Source organism: Eptesicus fuscus, chromosome 22 (genome assembly GCF_027574615.1).
Source record: "Eptesicus fuscus isolate TK198812 chromosome 22, DD_ASM_mEF_20220401, whole genome shotgun sequence".
NCBI lineage: Eukaryota > Metazoa > Chordata > Mammalia > Chiroptera > Vespertilionidae > Eptesicus > Eptesicus fuscus.
The window spans coordinates 28,044,424-28,066,200 of NC_072494.1; the positions used below are offsets into that span (position 1 = coordinate 28,044,424).

General features: G+C 38.2%; 1 protein-coding gene across 2 annotated transcripts in view; it reads right to left on the minus strand.

The window, feature by feature from the left end:
• KCNK2 (potassium two pore domain channel subfamily K member 2) overlaps positions 1-21,777 on the minus strand; it is a 94,390-nt gene that overhangs the window by 22,242 nt on the left and 50,371 nt on the right. For both annotated transcript variants that reach the window (XM_028152193.2, XM_054711635.1), the window contains exons 5-6: positions 20,174-20,360; positions 5,049-5,188 (exon numbers count right to left, since the gene is read on the minus strand). In XM_028152193.2, the coding sequence (XP_028007994.1) occupies positions 5,049-5,188; positions 20,174-20,360 (327 nt within the window). The remainder of the gene's footprint in view (positions 1-5,048; positions 5,189-20,173; positions 20,361-21,777) is intronic.

Here is a 21,777-nt window from a genome sequence, read left to right on the forward strand (position 1 = left end):
TCTCTCTCTCTTTTTTATTGATTTCAGAGAAGAAAGGAGAGGGAGAGAGAGAGAGAAACACCAATGATGAGAGAGAATCATTGGTCGGCTGCCTCCTGCATGCCCCAAACTGCAACCCAGGCATATGCCCTGACCTGGAATTGAACCTGACCTCCTGGTTCATAGGGTGATGCTCAACCACTGAGTCAGGCTGGCTGTGCCTCCCTTTCTCTTTACTGCCTATAGCTAATGAATTATCAAATCCTATTCCTTCTGTCCCCCAAATACTTTTGAAATCCCTACTTTCATCTCTATGCCAGTGTGATCAGGCAATAGATCTTTATTCCGTGCAATCATCTCCCAACTGATTTCCTGCATCCAGCTTTGTTTCTTGGCCATCTTCCTCACTGTTGACAAGGTCATTCATTCCTCTAACTTAAAGTCCTTCCATGAGTCCCTAGGGTTTTCAGAATAGTATTATCTCAAATGAAATCGAAAGCCTTTCATATTACGAACACTTCTCCCATAAGAAATAATGACAAAGTGCTGCACAGCAACCTTCCGCCCTTTCACTGCCCATCTCCAGCCCTGACAGCCACCAAATCCTAGCTTCGTCACTGAAGGGAGTGGCTTTCGGAGAAGACCAAATGCTCTCTGGCCAGGTAACCGGCGGAAGAAAACTATATCCCTCCACATTCTCAGGCTCCTTCATAGTGCGGCGGCCAAGTATCAGTTCTTTCAAGGCTTCTTGGCACTAGTGCTTCCCAAGCAAAGGGAGTTTTCCTAATATGACTGAGATAAGGCCAACGTCCTAAAGTGAGCATTCCCATGTGCATGAACACCTCCAGGCTACTGGTTAAGAAGTGATGCTTGGCTCGGCCGGCGTGGCTCAGTGGTTGAGCGTCGACCTATGAACCATGGTTCAATTCCCAGTTAGGGCACATGCCCAGTTGCGGGCTCAATCCTCAGTGTGGGTGTGCAGGAGGCAGCCGATCAATGATTGTCTCTCATTGTTGACATTTCTCTCTCTCTCTCCCTCTCCCTTCCTCTCTGAAATCAAAAAAGAAGCGATGCTTGGCTATGCACCCACTGTGGCCAGCTGTAGGGCCAGGACACCAGCATGTTGTGATAGGAGCTGTGGTAGTGTTTGTCTCACACATGGACAGGAACATCCCAAACACTGTGGTATATGTACATCAGTACAGGAACTGTACAAAAATCCAGGCCTTTCCCACTTGAGGGATGTAAATGGTATCAAACTGAACTATGTTTATGCATAATAAGGATGCCTATTCCCTGCTTGCTTAGGAATTTGCCTTCTGAATTTTGTGACCACATCTTATTTTTACTTCTCCTGCGTCAGATATTAGTAACACTGTGTTATCCAGAATACCTAAATAATATTTATTTTCTAAATGAAAACATCAGTTCCTCAGAGGAAGGTACATGGCTTTAGAAAATGGTAGTCATATCAATTCTTATTGTTGCACATGGACCTACTTCCCATTAGAGATTTAAAAATAATGAAACAAACACTTTACAGAGAGTCATATGTCTCCATGGAAAAATTATTGAGGTCATTACTATTTTCCTTGAGGAATGCACATCAATTGTAATTATATGTGACACTTCTAAAGCCTTGCAGTATTGTTCCAACTGATTATCTCCTCTTCAACTATGTCAGAGGGGCTAGCCATACCAACATGTTTTATTTCAGCATGTTCATCAGAAGCTATTTCTCCTTATTTCTAAACATAATATTTTCATTAAAATTAGTCTTCAATGGAAACAGAATATATTTTAACATAAAAACAGAAATAAGAACACATACGATTGGTGCTATGTTTATACTTAAGCAATATATATTTGTTTTTAAACTATAACCTAACCAGATTATGTTCCAAGATTATTTGTGGGGATTTTTTAAAATTATGTAAGATTGGAGTTTATAATATGTCAAAATATTTTCATTCAAGGGAAGCATGTGTCTTAGTATTTTCAACTGGAGATTTAATGCTATATATTACTTTGTATTTTCTTATGTTCTGTACTAGTTACATTTTTTAATAGGGAGGATTCCAAGTTATCAAAATGATTTGGCATTTTCATTCATCAAAATTAAAAACTAGAAATAACCTTGTTGCATCTGAACATGTAGGGAGTATTTAAAAATTGGAGTATCTGGAATGATTTAGCTTAGAAGGTAAGAAATACAGACTGAACGGTCATGTGGCATGGTTCATCTATGTAAAAATGACAACTAGGATGCATTTAGTTTTTATTTAATTATGCCCTTTAGTGAGTTATTTCAAAATGAAAATGATCTAATAATCTTTTTCAAGAGTTGTAGAAATTCTAGTAGTATTTCATTTATAAGACTTTGGTCCTGATGATCTATAGATAAATTATAAATTGTCATTCCCTTCCTTTCTTTACATTTTCTGTTGAATTTGTGACCTGATTTTGTCACTTCCCTAAACAGCATTTTACATTAGAAAACACACATCTGCTCAAATTGACAGTCCCATTTCAACTGGCTCAACTGTCTGGTGCAGCTGCAGCTCCAGAGTATTCACATGAACTTGCTCATGGCCTTCATTCCCATGAACTTCCTACAGATGCAGCCACCAGAAAGGATGTTACTCACAAGGCGAGGTAGAAGCCAAAAGAAAACAACAATACTACTTTTCAGTGTTTAACAGCATGAAAACACGATGATGCATCTCACACTTTTGGTTGCGAATCATGAAGATCACTCATAAGTAGGCACACAAACTTGTTTTTCATATGAAATAAACCAATGCATGTACAAATGCAAGTTTATTTCAAAGAATGCTGTTATGGCCTGAATTGCATTCTCCACAAATTCAGACGTTGAAGCCCAAAAGGGACTGTATTTGGAGATAAGGCCTTAAAGGACGTGGTTAAGGTTAAATGAGGTCATAGTGTGGAGCTCCAACCCAACAGCACTGGTGTCCTTGTAAGAAGAAGAAAGCCACCCGTGCACTCTCTCCCCAGGCGTGTGCACAGAGGAAAGGCCACATGAGGACACCGCAAGAAGGCACCATCTGCAAGCTGAGAGAGAGACCTCCCAGAAACCAAACCTGCTGGCACCTCCAGCCTCCTGAATTGTGGGGAAATCCGTTTCTGACAGCTAAGCCACCCCGTCTGCGGGGTTTTGCGATGGCAGCCGGAGCCCTCGTACAGATGGCTATCTCATTACTCTGAAGAAGCTCTGCACCATCAGTCCGATCCCAAAGCACTGGTTTTTAACATACAGCTTTTAAAACATTAATCAGATATTCCTGAATATTTAATTAAATAGGGCAGTGTGATGCAGATATGTTCTGTAAGTGCCTTAGTGGCTTTCAAACTGTGATCCACAATATTATTAGTATGTACATATGTATGTATGTATGTATGTATGTATATAATTTGTATGCTTATAATATATATTTCACAAACTATTATTTTTCTTAACTATAAGCGATATATTCTGTTCAGTTCTATTTTATTTAAAAAATAAAGGCATGTGCGTGTTTCTAAGAAACCATTTGAAAGAAAGCCAGTTTATGGCTAGATGTTTGAGAAGTTCTCCTTTTAGCTTGTCATCTAAAATAGTTCCTGTTTACAATTTCTTTTTTCCTTAGCATCTCAAGATCCTTCAGAGTACACTGAAAATACATTGTGGTGAAAATAATCACAATTCATTCTCTCTCTCTCTCTCTCTCTCTCACACTCACACACACACACATACACACACACACACACACACAGTGAGTTTGTCTAAGGCTAAGCCAAATAAGTTGGTGTCCTATACAAAGTAGAACTTTTCACATGATTTAAAGTAGAACGTCAAGCATATTGTCTTGCTGATTTGTTTCTAATAAAAAGACTTTGGTTTTATGGTGCAACTAAGATATAGATGAATGCATACAGACTGAACACGTGAATGCCCAACTGAGAAATACAGTATCCATGTAGGGAACTATTGGATAATTTACATGCTTTCTAATCACCATGGGTACCTTCAGTATTTATATGAAATTATATGACTTGAAGATTTTCAAATAAAATTGTTTTGTCTGGAGAGATGCATTAACTTTATCATATTCTATTTTATTCTATTTCTTTTGGGTGTATGTTTAAAGATCAGTGTGTGTATCAATCAAAGATTTTGACACTGATGTCTCTTGGCTTATGAATAGCAGATAATGAATTGAAGGGGATAATTAAAGAAAAACAATGAGTACAAGTTTTATAGACTTGTCCTCTGAAAAAAATTAGTAAAATTGGCTAACAACCAGAACAAAAACACACAAAATTCATACAATTCTATCACATTCAAACTAACAGGACTTCTGGACCTAAAAACATTAAATCAAAATTTAATTTCAGAGCTCTGTAATTTCAAAATCAGATTTAAATTTTAAATTTTCTAAAATGTCATGATATTCTGATATTCATTTCTATGTATACAGTTGTTCAAAATGTGTAAAAGTGTATGTTTTTGAGCAGCTAAAATTAATATATTAAGAAATTGGAAATTGGCCATAACACATACAGCTTTGGGTCATATATCTGTTTGTAATATATGTGTTTGTATACATCTGGACTACCACACATTTATGTAGACATAACAAAAAAGGAAATAATTGACTAAATTCAATATTCCACAGTACATTCACTTTTTCATGCTGCTGATACCTTGACAAAAATATTTTCTATTATACTTTTCTCTATGGAATAAAATTTACTTTGTTCCTTTGAGAGAAAAAAAAATGAAACAAAAAAAAAAGAAATAATGAAAAAAACACTTTAATTACATCCTTTTTAGCACAAATTACCCTAAGCACCTAGATAGCATCAGGAACATAGGGAGTGTTTAGTATTTAGTAAGTGAATGAATTATAACTTATATGACAGCCATGTAAAACAAAGTCATACTAAACATAAATATTTAAAAATTAAATGTTTAAATACTGCTTTAAAATGTAAATGTAAAAAAATTGTTAACATTTATTAAATTAGCTAAATAGAAGTGTTTTTGAAAACTTCTTAATTCTTACCTCTTCTTTTGTCTTTTTCGAAATCACTCGGAGCCAGTCTCCAATCATGCTCAGGACAGCAGCAAAGTAAGCAAGTCCTACGAGGATCCAAAACCACACGACAGGCTTATAGAAGTCTAGGTACTCAATATCTGACCCACCTGCGAGAAAGAAAACAAAGTAGAACAAAATAACTTTAAATTCATAAATATTAACAATACAGATATTTGCTAAAATTATGGCTTGCAAATCAGCAATTTTCTTGTCAATTAACCCATGTCATTTCCTTCACATGAAATTCCTCCTTTCCCTCATGCTATCCTTATCTATTTTTTCAACAACCAGTTAAATAAGTTTCATTAATTCTCCAGATCATAATGTTGTTCCTTGTTTCTTTTTTATTTATTACAATGTGTCTTATAATTAAGTCTAGCACTTTACTCCAAGTTCTCTTTCCACCTCTATTTTAACAAGGAGAAGACAGAGATGACACTTTTTTGGTACACATTTAATTGAGTAAAGCTACCTTATTGCCAACCAAATCATACTAACCAATCAATACATGCTACCCAATCAATTCAATGCTAACCTGGACAGAGAGTGGTTCTTATTTAAAAATCATCAATACAATAGATTGATAACAAATGGCAGAGACAATGCCTTGGTGGGTCTCATTTAAACAGTAATTTGCAGGTAATGCTGCCATTCTCTGTTCTCTGACTTTGAAATTCCCATGTTTGTCATAAATTTAAATCTCTAGCTCTCAAGAAAAAAAAAAAAAGACAAAGGAGCTCTTTTGCTTCATTCTAATCTTTACTTCTCCATCCATTTGGTACTTTAACTGTACCTATGAGAATGTGAATACATTTCACCACATCCCTCCTCCACAGTTTAATGGGACACATATTAAATCCCAAACACTGATGAGTGAGTTTTTTCACCAGAGATGGAAAGAAAGCTCTCTCTTAAGAAATTCGTCATTTAGCCTGAGAAAGCCTCACATAGACAATCAACCATCACGGGGTATACCCAGTGACAGCGAAAGAGAATAAAATCGTGCTAAGAGAGGACACAGAAGAAAGGATTTTCACTTCAGGAAGAAAGAAGGCGAGTGGACAGAAAATGAGTCTTAAGTGATGAGGATCAAAACAGAGAAACGTTTAGGTGGAAATGTGTGGTATATTCAGAAGACTTTTAGTAGCAGCTAAATCTATATGTGGATGAGTGCCAGGGAGCAGATGGGTAGAAGAGAAGAATCTAGAAAAAGAAAGTTACGTCAGGCTGCGAGGACTGGCTCCTGACGCCATGGGGAGTAGGTAAGAGTGGACAGACAGGTACGTCCTATATGCATGCTTCACTAAATGCACAGAAAGACCTACTGGCAGAAAGGAAGGGCTGACAGGGAAGCCCGTTAGAAAGTTTGTTCTAAAGGAGCTAATAAATTACTGTGCCCGAGTTGAGGCTGAAATGGAAAAAAGAAGCATTTTGGAGACAGCATCATCAGGCATTAACAACCAGTTAGCTGGTGTGATAAGTAAAAGGGTAAAAGGAAGGCGCTAGTGACCAGAGCCCTCACGTGGGAGATGGTGCCAGCAACTGAACAGGAAACACAGGGGAAGGAAGAGTGACAAAGAAGAGAGAAGCAACTTAAACTGGGACATGATGGGTTTGATGTGCTTGAAGTACAAACAGGTGGAGAAACCCAGTAGGATCCTTAAATTTACAGGATCAATAGCAGATAGACTGGGATGTTAAAACAGGAGCCATGGATGTACTCAATTCTCAAAATTCAACCCATCCAATCATAAGAACAGCTAATACGTAGCCACTATTCATTAAAAAACTAATATAATGCCTCAGCTGGTGTGGCTCCATTGGTTGGAGCATCGCCCCATGCACCAAAGGGTCTCGGGTTCGATTCCTGGTCAGGGCACATACCCAGGTTGTAGTTTGATCCCTGGTTGGGGCACGTGCAGGAGGCAACCAAGCAAGGTTTCTCTCACATCGATGTTTCTCTCTCTCTCCCTTTCCCTTCTTCTCTCTCTAAAAGTCAAAGGAAACATATTCTTGAGTAAGGATTTTTTTAAAAATCAAGTATAAAATTTTGACTCCTTTATCTAAATTAAACTTTGAATTGGCCTGCAATGACATTTTCAAGTATTAAAGGGTCAGAGACCATTTTTCTATCAGGCAAATAATGTTAACTTCATTTAAGAATACATTTCAAAGTAAATAATGTTACCTTCAAAATGTTGTGAATATTTTTTACCTAGTGCAATGTTTTTTAAAAAAACATCGTTCTCACCAAGAAGCAAAGAGAGAGGACCCAAATAAACAAAATCAGAAATGAAAGAGGTGAAATAACAACAGACCCCGACGAAATACAAAGGATTGTTACAAAATACTACGAACAACTCTATTCCAACAAACTGGACAACCTAGAGGAAATCGACATATTCCTAGAAAAATACAACCTTCCAAAACTCAATCAGGAAGATTCTAAACAGCTCAACATGCCAGTAACTATGGAAGAAATTGAAGCAGTCATCAAAAAGCTTCCGGCAAACAAAAGCCCGGGGCCAGATGGCTTCACAGGAGAGTTTTATCAAACTTTCAAGGAAGAACTAAAACCTATCCTCCTCAGACTATTCCAAAAAATTCAAGAGGAAGGAACACTTCCAGGCTCCTTCTATGAAGCCAGCATCACCCTAATACCAAAACCAGATAAAGACAACTCAATGAAAGAGAATTACAGGCCAATATCCCTCATGAACATTGATGCCAAAATCCTCAACAAAATTCTAGCAAATCGGCTCCAGCAGTACATCAGAAAGATCATACACCATGACCAAGTAGGATTTATTCCAGGAATGCAAGGATGGTACAATATCCGCAAATCAATAAACGTGATACATCACATAAACAAATTGAGAGATAAAAATCACATAGTCATATCAATAGATGCAGAAAAAGCATTTGACAAAATCCAACACCCTTTCTTGATAAAAACTCTCAACAAGGTGGGAATAGAAGGCTCATACCTCAACATAATAAAAGCTATTTATGATAAACCCACAGCAAACATCATACTCAATGGGCAAAAACTAAAACCATTTCCCCTAAGAACAGGAACAAGACAGGGATGCCCACTCTCACCACTCCTGTTTGACATAGTACTGGAAGTATTAGCTATCGCAATTAGGCAAGAAGAAGAAATAAGAGGCATCCAAATTGGAAAAGAAGAAGTGAAGCTGTCCTTATTTGCAGATGACATGATATTGTACATAAAAAACCCAAAAGATTCCATCAAAAAACTAATAGACTTAATAAATGAATTCGGCAATGTAGCGGGATACAAAATTAACGCCAAGAAATCTATGGCTTTTCTATACACCAATAATGAACTTACAGAAAGAGAGACTAAAAAAGCAATCCCATTTACCATCGCACCAAAAAAATTAAGATACCTAGGAATAAACTTAACTAAGGAGGTAAAAGACCTATACGCAGAAAACTACAGGACACTGAAAAAAGAGATAGAGGAAGAAGTAAACAGATGGAAGAACATACCATGTTCCTGGATTGGTAGAATCAACATCATTAAAATGTCCATACTACCCAAAGCAATCTACAGATTCAATGCACTCCCCATCAAAATACCAACAGCATATTTCACAGACCTAGAAAGAACTCTCCAAAAATTCATCTGGAATAAAAAAAGACCCCGACTAGCCTCAGCAATCCTCAGAAAGAAGAATAAAGTAGGTGGGATCTCAATACCAGATTTCAAGCTGTATTACAAAGCCACTGTTCTCAAAACAGCCTGGTACTGGCACAAGAACAGACATATTGATCAATGGAACAGAATAGAGAACCCAGATATCGACCCAAACCACTATGCTCAATTAATATTTGACAAAGGAGGCATGAACATACAATGGAGTCAAGACAGTCTCTTCAATAAATGGTGCTGGGAAAACTGGACAGATACATGAAAAAAATGAAACTAGATCACCAACTTACACCATACACAAAAATAAATTCAAAATGGATACAGGACTTAAACATAAGACGGGAAACCATAAAAATACTAGAGGAATCCACAGGCAACAAAATCTCAGACATATGCCACAAGAACTTCTTCACTGACACTGCCCCTAGGGCAATGGAAGCTAAAGAGAAAATAAACAAATGGGACTACATCAAAATAAAAAGCTTTTTTACAGCAAAAGAAACCATCAACAAAACAACAAGAAAGCCCACTGCATGGGAAAACATATTTGCAAATGCTATCACTGATAAAGGTTTAATCTCCAACATCTACAGGCAGCTTATGCAACTCAATAAGAGGAAGATAAATGATCCAATAAAAAAATGGGCAACAGACCTAAACAGAATATTTTCAAAAGAAGACAGAAGGAAGGCCAAGAGACACATGAAAACATGTTCAAAGTCACTTATTATCCGAGAGATGCAAATCAAAACAACGATGAGGTACCATCTCACACCTGTCAGATTGGCTATCATCAACAAGTCAACAAACAACAAGTGTTGGCGAGGATGCGGAGAAAAAGGAACCCTCGTGCACTGCTGGTGGGAATGCAGACTGGTGCAGCCACTGTGGAGAACAGTATGGAGTTTCCTCAAAAAACTGAAAATGGAACTCCCATTTGACCCAGTAATCCCACTCCTGGGAATATATCCGAAGAAACTAGAAACACCAATCAGAAAGGATATATGCACCACTATGTTCATAGCAGCACAATTTACAATAGCTAAGATTTGGAAACAGCCTAGGTGCCCATCAGCAGATGACTGGATCGGAAAACTGTGGTACATCTACACAATGGAATACTATGCTGCCATAAAAAAGAAGGAATTCTCATCATTTGCAGCAACCTGGATGGAATTGGAGAACATTATGCTAAGTGAAATAAGCCAGTCAATGAAAGAAAAATACCACATGATCTCACTCATTTAGGGATAGTAAAGAACATTATAAAGTGGTGAACAAAAAGATAGAGACAGTAAAGCATCAAACAGACTTTCAAAGTACAGGGGGAAAGTTTGGGAAAGGTGGGGGAGTTATGAAATCAAACGAAGGACTTGTATGCATGCATATAAGCATAAACAATGGACGCAAAACTCTGGGGGGTGAGGGCATGTGTGGGTGTGAGGTGGGGGGGGTAATAGTAAGATATGTACACATATAATACCTCAATAAAAATATTAAAAAAAAAACACAAAAAAAACATCGTTTCTTGGAAGGATTATGGAGGCTAAATGCATCTCATGATGGTTAAGACTTGGCCCTGGGGGATGCAGCTCTACGATTCACAGAAGTGACTTAAGAATTGTGTGTGGAAACTTGTCACATGATAGGCTCACTAGCGAATTCTATTTTTCAAATGTTTCCATTTCAATAAAACCAAAATGACATTTTTTCCGAGTACTTTCTCTTCAAAACCAGAAAATCTTCATCCAAATAGTTGTGACTCATTTAACACTTAAATTCACCAAAATGTTGATTTGAGGAGTCAGGTTCAAGCTCAAGATGACTTTTTATAAATCTTCCTTCTTATAAACAGGATGTCACAGTTTGAAAAGAGTAAATTAGCTTAATCACTAAAAGGTTTATATTTGGGTAAAATGTTTACCCCACAAGTTTCAGTGGATTCTAAGCCACGGTCGAGGGGATTGGGGGAGGGGGGGGCAGTGTTTTCCCATTCTTAATTGCCACTCTTAAGATGAAATACCAGGAGTCAAAAGATCTAGGAAAACTAATGTATATGGAGTATTGTCAAACAACTCCCAAATCCTGGTCACTTTCTGACAGCTGAGACTTATGAATTAATTTCCACCTTATTCAATTCACTTGATCTAAGAATCTTGCCCAAATTAAATTATCTGCAGATAAGTTGCTAAAAAGAGCTATTGGATTTGTTTTAAAATAGAAAACATTCAAAAAATGTCTTGGCTGTTATAAGTATTAATTTTAATCTGGCTACATTCAGGAAACCTGTCCAGGGGTCTCTTGCTAGTTAAGGACACAGGGTAATTTCTCTGTCCTGGATTCACTCCCTATAAGCCCCCTACCCCCAGGTCCACTCTGCCACTCCATAATTTCGATCCCCTCTTTCCACAGACTCCCGAGACACAGCCTGCAGGATGCTACAGCCCACTGTCCACTTTTGGGTTCCTCACCCACTTGGCAGGAACAGTCACCTCACTGCTGTTTTCTTTGTTGCCATCCAAAATATGCACACAGGTCCTTTCCATTTTAAGAGCTTTCGGCTAATCATTATAGGAGAGTGGACAGCTGGCAATAAAAATAGCAAAGAGGGGTGGAAGCACACAGGTTTCAGGAATCTTACAAACTTTTCCAAGTAGTTAAAATAACTCTCCCCCTGACTCGCAGAGGATACGTGACAGCCTCCTTTAAAAGTGCTATTGCTCTCTGGGGCGTCTTCTCCCTGGTGCTTAAGGAAGGAAACCAGCCACAGCCTAACCTAATCCAGCAGATTAAACTGCAGGTCCCAAATGTAGCCCAGGAAAGGTGCGGGCCGTCACTAATGCTCGGGACTCACTCTCTCCCCAGACGAGCTTCCTAAAAATTTGAGGGAAGCTGCATTCCCACTCCTGACATTTCCACCGACTTAGGACAGGGCAACTAGTAAAACTATTTGTCCTTAGATGTAAGCCATAACTCCAGCTGCCTTTACAGTAATTAAGCTAATAATTTTTTAAATTAAATTTTTACTCTTGAAAGTCTTACATGTGTCCTTCCCCTCCCCCCATTGACCCCTTCTAGCCTCCCCCCACCGCCCACCCCAGGCTTTTACCTCCCTATTGTCTGTGTCCATGGGTTACGGATATATGCATACAAGTTCTTTGATCTCTTCCCCCCCTTCCACCCTCCCCTGCCTTCCTTCTGAGGTTCCATAGTCTGTTCTATGCGTCTACATCTCTGGATCTATTTTGTCCATCAGTTTATTTCGTTCATTAGATTCCACATATGAATGAGATAATGTAATACTTGTCTTTCTCTGATTGGCTTGTTTCACTTAGCATAATACTCTCCAGGTCCCTCCATGTTAAGCTAATAATTCAATTGCCATCATTCTCACAGTCTCGTTCAGAACTCTTGAAGTGAAAGACGGGTTTGTATTGGCTCCTTGACATCTCAACAGGAAGTGTCCCCACTTTTCAACAGAGAAGACAGAGACTCAGTAGGTAAAATAACGTGTCAGGTCTCCCAGGAAGGGAGGCAGCAGAGCTAGAATTCAAACCCAGGCCTGCCTGGCTCCATATCACAGGCTTTTGCATTGACCTGGTTGTCCATGTCACCTATGATCCCGTCATTGATCCCCCAGCCTTGTGTGCCCACACCGAATGGTAAACACCCAGCTGGGGCTGCAAACACTAAATCAAACAAGGTGTGCCTCCAAACCAGGTGAGTCTGAAGATAAGCATTATTTTACCAGAAGCCTCCTCACCTTGCTTCTGTCCCCATTCCAACAGTTTCTAACAGTTGGCCCTAAAGAATTTGCCTATAGCAGTGGTCGGCAAACTGATTAGTCAACAGAGCCAAATATCAACAGCACAACGGTTGAAATTTCTTTGGAGAGCCAAATTTTTTAAACTTCTTCTAACGCCACTTCTTCAAAATAGACTCGCCCAGGCCGTGGTATTTTGTGGAAGAGCCACACTCAAGGGGCCAAAGAGCCGCATGTGGCTCGCGAGCCACAGTTTGCCGACCACGGGCCTATAGTATAGGGCCTCTACCATGCCCTCTGCCCTTAAATTTAATTTTCTTGCCCTGTGATGCTCCTGACTCAGAGAATACTTATTAAAAAAATGATGATGAAAGGAGACTTGACTTGGAGTGAACACACACTATAATATACACATGATATATTACAGAATTGTACATGTGAAACTTGCATAATTTTATTAACTGTCACCCCAATAAATTCAATTAAAAATTTTAAAAGAAGATCTAGCCTGGGAATCATCTAGCCATTCTGGGCTAAGTTATCAACATTATTTCTAAAATGCTATATGTATTATATGTTTGCTTTACTTTATTTTTATTAATCAAAACCATCCTGTGTTAATATAAAGGAAGAAAAAAAAACTTCCTGCTTTGGTATATTTTTCCTTTTTTATGGTAAAGCAATTTAACTGAATAAAGTGTTTTCTCCATGCTTCAAGGACTAAGAGGCTCTTTCAGTAATGTTATAAATTCTATTTTCTTTTTTACAAATGGAAGTATGACTTTAGTATTAAACACTAGTTCACCCGCTAAACAAAGCTTCTCATAAACCATTGAGTCAGAAAAACACAAGGTTACAAAAGGTAAACCTCTCTAGCATTTGAACCTATATTTTGGGAAATTTCAATTTCAGCATTCAAGACATTGTCCATTTCCTGTTCGACACTTGGTCTAAAATTAGGAAAACTGACATTAGAACGTCTCACAACCATAAAAAACTGACATTAGAACGTCTCACAACCACACTGTATCACTCATCCTTTGTGAAGATGGAAATTTATAAGGTGTACACAATTATTATCCCTAGAAATTACTGTTAAGACTCAAGATAGAGCAATTTGGATTTTTTAAATCAAATTTAGTACAATTTACTGCCAACCTCCCTAAGCTATAACTATTAATCATTGAATGATTTCCTTCTCTCTCTCACTCTCTTTTTTTTTTTTTTTTTTTGGAGGGGGGGGGTCCATATGTTTCCACAATGCTACTATATATCCATTCTGAATCCTGGAAGTTACATCACTTCTTGTATCCAGTCCCTAGGACTTCTGAGCCATTTGGGTCAAATCCTATTTAATTAATCATGTAGATAGCTATCAATTCTCTCATGAGTTTTCTGAGAGCCACTAGCTGAATCAGGGTGGACCCTACTCCTTGTAGAATTTCCTACACTATCAAACAAAATAATTACCAGGATTGGTAGCTCTTCCTGGATCTCACACATTCTATCCAGAGGAATAGGCAATCATTATCACTAAGTGCTAAGCACAGTATGGAATATACAACATGTGCTCACTACACTGCTGAATGAATGAATGACATGATACATCTGGCCGTCACATATACCCTCTCTTTCCAATCAAAGCAGTTTTTCGGAGCCATTGCTGTGGTGATGGTAGTACTGATTGTTCTTTATCAGAACTCGTCCTCATCAGGTACTTTCCTTGTTATCCACTGAATTCCTGGCAAACTTTTATTCAGAGACCAGCTCCATAATAGCAGTTTTAATAACTGGCCTCTGACATAGTTGCAAAGCTTTTAGGCATCATCAGGAACTGTTTTCTGCAGGGTTGCTATTAGAACAAACTGTTTTAAACAAAATAAAAAAAAATCTTTCCATGGTTTTTCAATAGAGATTTATATGTTTTCATGATAAAAATCCCCTTTCATTAATTAAGCAAGCTCTGAGCACTCCACTCAATGAGTCATGTTTTCGGTTTATAAGGGAAAGCAATGGTGTGGTTACTAAAACCTACTTTTCCAATAATGACTTTGAAAACACAATTCTAAGAAAAGTTAATTCTTAATATGAAATAAACAAATATATTTTTCTAAGTCAAAAAAATGTGATGCCAAATGACAATACAGCTGTGAAAATTTGTGAAAAATAATAAAAGTAAATGCACCAGAAGAAGAATCTGACCTGGGAAAGCCCCGAGTTATATTTTCTATACAGAGGAACATAAGGTACAAAACACAAAGTGAGCTTTCAATAACTACGTGAGAGATGAAGAAAATGTCATTATTCAACTAAATACACTAAATTTCATGGGTCAAAATTCCAAAAAGGATATATTTGAATAACTGAATAAATGTATGTTCCGATGGGAAATGTGTTTTCATAATATCAACCATGACTTCCTCTATTCAGTCACATACACAGAGAAACCTGAATGCTGTGTGGTTCTGTCTTGATGAGTGGTCTCTAAATGCTTTTGATTCATTATCACCGCAATGAAAAGGTTTTGAGCATGCAAGTTTAAATATATTTACTTATGAATTAGAAATCTATTATGCACTAATTTATATCATGCATTGTATGACATGTAAGGAATGAGGCCTAAGAATACCTAGAACCAGGAGGTGTCCTGTTTTCTTCCCATGGTAGAAAGTCTTATTGCACGGACTTTCTTGCTCATTCCCTGGGGATGCGCACTCTGCTTCAGAGTTCTGGTCTAAAACACCACATGCTCACTTGTTGCTCTTGGGATGTTCCTAATAGTTACACCAAGGTTACAACCTGTATCCTAAACATTTATACATCACTCTCCAAAATTTACTTTTCTTTTTATAACACCACAGTCTGAATTTGTCTTTCAAGAAGTTCAATACAACCATGTAATTGATCCCTAACCCCTGTCAAAGGACTTGCAGGCTTGAGAAGAGCACCAGCCAATGAGGGTGCATCATGAGAGGGCCAACTTGGTTTTCTTTGGAGGTTGAAAACCCAATAGAAAGATGAGAAGTTTTTAAGTTACAGCAGTGCCTCTTGTTTTTCCCAGCAAAAATACCACAGTGAAGTGAAAACACTACCTGCAGTGACATCTAATAGCAAGAGAGAAGGTTCTAAAAAAAGTAAACAATCAATATTCCCCAGGTGGGGGACTTGCCTTAACTCCACGGCTAACTGTACTTTATAGTCTCAAAGCACCCAGAAGCAAAGACTATTTTTACGTCGAACTATATGAGGCAATTCTTTCCCAAGGTCCTTTTAAAAAACTCATAAGTTTTGTTTTTCCAAAGACTTTGGCAAAGGGCACACATTTCCTACCCAGCCTTTGCCACACACCTGCCCCCTCATCCACAGTCTCCTTCTCATTCCAAAAAACACTCCCTGGGCAAAAGGACCGAGGCTGTCAAGACTCCAATACTAGGAGCAGGCCTCCATAGTCTCACAAAGACCAAAACAGCCACAGCATACATCAATCAAGGAGGCAGAGAAACATCCAAAACTGGCGTCGATCTGCCTCTTCTCTAATTTATCTTTCTCAGCATTTGCTAGTGATTAGTCAAGTGTATTTCCACCATTTTTCATTATTTCCTCTGTAAAATTAAAATAATGAATTTAAAGAGGGTTACAACAAAAAGAAATCTCAGTAATAATCAAGATGTTTACTAGACTAAACTCAATGCCATTGCAAATACCATTTTGCTCCCGTTCCCCCACAATACTGCGCCACGGCTCTAAACTTCAGGGTCGCCCATGATACACACACGTCCCTCTGCAGGCAGCCGAGACTGAATACTAACAAACCCACATGAGCTAGCCAGGTTCAGGGTGTTGATCTCGTAAAGTAAGTTAAAATAAAATTGTTTTTCATCTTTTACAAAACCATAAAGTAAAAATATTTGTCCTTTTTTTTTTTTTCTGGTACTCTGGTTGCAAATATACAACATTATTTTAGGTTCCACCCACATTTCTTTTATTTATAATTGTTGTTTCTTTAGAGTCTCAGACCATGTGGTCCCTATACTGGATTGACACAGTCTGCCGATGGTTGAAAATAACACATACACTGTATTATAGCATTGAAATTTGCGAAGAGTGTAGAACTTAATTGTTCTCACCCCCAAAAAATAAGGAACACATGTGAGGAGATGGATGTATTAATTAACTAGGAGGCGGGAATCCTTTTACAATGTCTATGTATATGAAATGCCATGATGTATACTTTAAGTATCTTACAATTTTATTTATCAACTGTATCTCAATAAAGCTAAAAAATAAAACGGTGCATTACTATAAAAACAAACATATAAAATAAAATACAAACAATACAATGTTGTTCGCCTAAAAATAGAAGATATATCACCTAATAGATATATATTCTAGTTATGAGCCCTTGTTAATTATGTTTATAAAGTGGCTTAAGAGCCTAAGATTAACATGCCACAAGTGTAAGCTTTGTTATCATCAGTGTCTCACTTTCTCCTGTATTCATACACTTTCCACTTCTGCTTAAGCCAAGAATATAGCTTTGATGAGAGGTAGAAAAATGGGTGTTTTAGGACAGAAGTGCGTATATGGAGGTACAAATGTCTGAGATTCTTCTCTCCACATTAAGCTGGTTAGAAAACTACAAGATCTCCAGCACGGGGGTGGGGGGGGGGGGGTGTCCTCCTGTCTCAGGGCCTCCATCCAGCCCACAGATGTGCACACAGTATTTTTGACCAAAGCAAAGTGTCACTCATGAAAACATCCTCATCTTCAAAGATATACGTTCCCCACGAAGGAAGGCTTTGCCAGGTTAAACTGCAATTAACCAATCAATAAAAAACATACGAACTCTCAGCCTTCTGTGAGATGTTATAGAACACAACATGTTCTATAAACACAACATGTTCTCTTTCTGAAAATATTTAAGTGAGAAGTTTAGGTCAAGAAAGAACATCTTCTGATTCTCATTGTTGGAGGTCATAAGTCTTAGCAAGCATCACCGATATTTAATGCCCAAAGTCCATTGAAACGTTCTTTAAAGTTGGAGCAACTGTCTGTGTTTGAACAGATGAAATAAAAATAATAATCAAGGACAAAACTAGGAGTGCCCAGAAGGGAAAACTATACCAACCGCTAGTCTCCCTTGTTTAGGAGCCACGGTATTTTTTCCAGGTGTTAATAATTAAATTAGAATGTGGCCACTTGGTTAAACTTATGAGACTACAGTTCTGAATTTTAAAAGGTTTTGACTGTTGTAAAAATGTTATTTTGAATATATTTTAAATTGTAAGATTAAAAGAATTTTTGTGCACTTTTTTTTCATTTAATTGGAACGATTTTCAAGTTTTTACAAATAGGGTAATTGTAAAGCATTAAGCATTTATTAGTGAATATATATATATATATATACACATATATATATTCTCATTCTAAGAAATATAATAAATGAGTGATATTGAATAAATGCTTTAACGTTTACCACATTGCCAGTGGTTTCACAACCATTCTCTTGTATTTATTTATTAAAATAAAAATGATTAAGACTAAAAAAAAAAAAACACCACCACAATAAAACAAGAAAGAATAGTAAATAGCCAGAAAGTATAAACCTCTCCTAAAACTAAATTAGGCTGGTGCGTTTACTCTGGAAAATTTAACGGCACATTCCTACTATAACGTTCAGCATGTTTTTCTAATACTTCCAACTGATTTTTTAAAAAAGAATGGTTTGGATTTTCAGTAGCTGGTCAAAATGATCCATGATCTATATTATATTACTTTTACCACAATTATAATTTACTTAAAACTGGAGTTAGAACAATAATAATTGAATAATATAACGGGAAAAAGGGGAGTGGAAACGACAGAAATGTAAGTCCTAAGAGCTACAGCAATAAAGCAAACAGCAGGCGGTCCTGGCTCTGCCTCTTGCTTCCCCAGTGCTTGCACAGAACAGACCCAGGGCGCCCCTTCTCCCAGCCCCCCGCCACCCTCCAGCGTCTTATCCAGTCACCACCTCCGGGACCAGCCAACACACCGGCTTCTTCTACCTTAATTCCTTATCATGGACAACCATGAGCTCCCAAATTCCTCAGAATTACCCCACCGAAGTGGAGGCTGCCATCCACCGCCTGGCCCCCTGCCTCTGCGGGCGCCCACACCTACCTCTCTCTGGGCTTCTACTTCCATTGAGAATGGGGCTCTCCAGGCCGTGGGCCACTTCTTCCCAAGTTGGAGAAGAAGAGGTGTGAGAGCTCTGAGCGTCTCTTAAAGCTGCAAACCCAGCGCGGTGGCCGCCCTCTCCCCCAGGACACACTGAGGCCTCCCCCAGGTGAGCGGGCAGAACTCAGGGCGCCAGGGAGGCCGCCCTGGCCTTGGAGAGGAACCTGACCCAGGCCCTTGTGGACCTGCGTGCCTGGTTCTGCCCACTGACCCTCAGCTCTGACTTCCTGCAGAACCACTTCCGGGTGAGGAGGTGAAACTCATCAGGAAGATGGGCCACACCTGGCTCCCCTCCACAGGCTGCCGGCCCCCAGGCTGGGCGGGGTCAGAAGCTCTTGGAAAGGCTCCCCCTCCAGCACAACTAGGAGCCCGTGGAGCCCGGAGGCCTTTGAGGGGCCCCTCTGCATCCCCTGGTGTCTGCCTTTTGCCTGAGCCTCTCCCTGAAACTACTGGCCATTCTTTTAACCACCTGAAGTCCTCTTATATGCACTGGACCAAATGAAACAATAAAGCTTCTTGCAGCAAATAAATAAATAAGCAAACAGCAATTGAAATAACATATATAGAAAAGAAGAAATTTTAAAATAAATAAAAAAGTGGACATTTTAGCAAAGGCCTAAAATATTTTCCTGAGAACTAAAAATTAAAGATGGTAAATAACTTAGAGAAAAGAAGTTTTTAAGTAGCTAAGAACATCTAAAGTTTGCAGGTGTTTTTTAAACTAAGATATGAAAAGGCCTAAGTAAAAATTAGCAAAGCTAAGTTAAACTCAAATTTTTTTTAAATAAAGAGGCAGATATTTGGGTTTGGAAAATAGGGTGGGAATATAAAATTCTGAATAACCAGTAATTAAATCTCTTTTATAGAATAAAAAATATATGTCCAACTGCACCAATCTGCTCACCTCCACTGTCATGGAATGGCTTTTTTTTTTGGCTTTGTCACTGTTAAAATGTGTCTCCCAAAAATATATGTTGAAGTCCTAACCCCTAGTACTTTGGAATGCAACCTTATTTGGAAATGAGGTCCTTAGAGATGTAATTAGTATGATGAACTCACACTAGACTAGCATGAATCCAATATGACTGGCATCCTTCGGACACAGTGAGCGAGACATGGAGAAAGCCACGGGATGATGGAAGCAGAGATGGGAGTGATGGGTCTCTAAGCCAAGAATCAACAAGGATGGCTGGACAGAAGCAAGGAAGGATTCTGACAGTCTTAGAGGGAGCATGCCTCTGCTGGAACCTTGATTTTGAACTGCCAAGAGAGAATGGATTCCTTTTGTTTAAAGCAACCCAGATTGTGGTACCTGGTTATGGCAACCTTAGTAAACTAATACAGTCACTGCGTTGTACTGCAAACCCAAGTGAAAAGTCTAATGAAGGGACGTGGGTTAGGAGGGCAGTGTCGGTGCCAAGAAAAACTTACCTGCAACATAGTCCCCGAATCCAATGGTTGTTAAAGTGATAACCACGAAGTAAATGGCGTCCAGAGCACTCCAGCCTTCTATGTGCTTAAATATGATAGCGGGCAGAGCAACGAAGAGCACACAGCCAAACAGTATAAATATGATTGTTGAGATGATGCGAATCTTGGTCTGACTAACATTCCACTTCTAGGGAAGACAGCAAGAGAGTGAGAGAGAAAGAGAAATTGACTGAGATTAATTGATTATTGGCATATGCACAAAGCTAACGTATATACACTGTTATCAACAAATTAGCAAGTGGGAATTTTATTTTATTCCCTTTTATGATTAATTTTTATGACTTATAAGTAAAGTCAAAATTGGGTATAACATAACTAGCTCAAAACATTCAATGCTAATAATGATACCACTTTAGTCTTACATAGCTTACAACAGGTAAATTACTCTCCGAAGTAAATCACATTTGCTCTGAGAATACAAATTTCAGATTTACACCATCCTTTTATTTACCTGAACTGCTCTTAAAATATCTACACTCTATAGGCATACAATTGATTGTGGGGTAAATACAATCTAGAAATATATGAAAATGGAAAAAAAACTGAACTATGAATTAAATATTTACTACTGATCAAATTATTCCTTCTCACTCCTATCACATTTCCAATCAATATTCAATTGATTAAAGTGTATGTTCAGAGACTTAAAGTTCACATTTGATTCCCAGATGACCTGATGAACTATCTCTCTGTCCTTATGGTCTTAAACTATAAAACTAAATATATCAAAGATGATATGTAAATAAGGAAAAATCTCCCACACCTCTAAGCTACAGCTGCCATCAGAGTACCCATATTTTTTCACCTCCTTCTCTTATCAGGAATCTCCACAGTGTGACATTAAATGAAGTTTGTACAGACAACAGTTTATCTCCAGGTCTCTTTTTGGATTAATCACCGTGAATTTTTCATCTCTAACTGAATGTGTCCCATCTAGGTCACAGTCCCACCATAGAAGAATCACTGAATTGTAGAGCTTGAAATTTTTTGAGAAATAAAGGTCAATGAAACCAAAGAATGGAAAATAGAAAGAAAAGTTTCTCTAGTCCACCATCCTTATCACACATCTGAGAGCTAAGTGAATTCACATTTGTAAACTTCTAAGAAGTGTTTAGTGCTGAATGCTGAATCATGACCACTGTAATGTATCCCCTAACAGGGCACGGAATTTGTCTTATGCATTGATGTAGATGCAGCACAAAAGAGACTGCCCAGCATCCAGTAGGTGCTCAAAACTCTGTTGAATAAATGAACAATGCAGTACTATCAAATTCAAGCCACTAATACTACCTCTCAATTAATATAAATACAAGACATTTTTTATATCAACATAAGGAAAGTATAATACCATAAAAAGGATAAAACTTCTGTTTGGGAATAACCACACATACTCCATACTAAGAGTAAAAATATTTGAGAGTGGCCCTAGCCGGTTTGGCTCAGAGTCTAGAGCTTTGGCCTGTGGACTTAAGGGTCCCAGGTTTGATTTTGGTCAAGGGCACATGCCCAGGTTGTGGGCTCGATCCCTACTGGGGGGCTTGCAA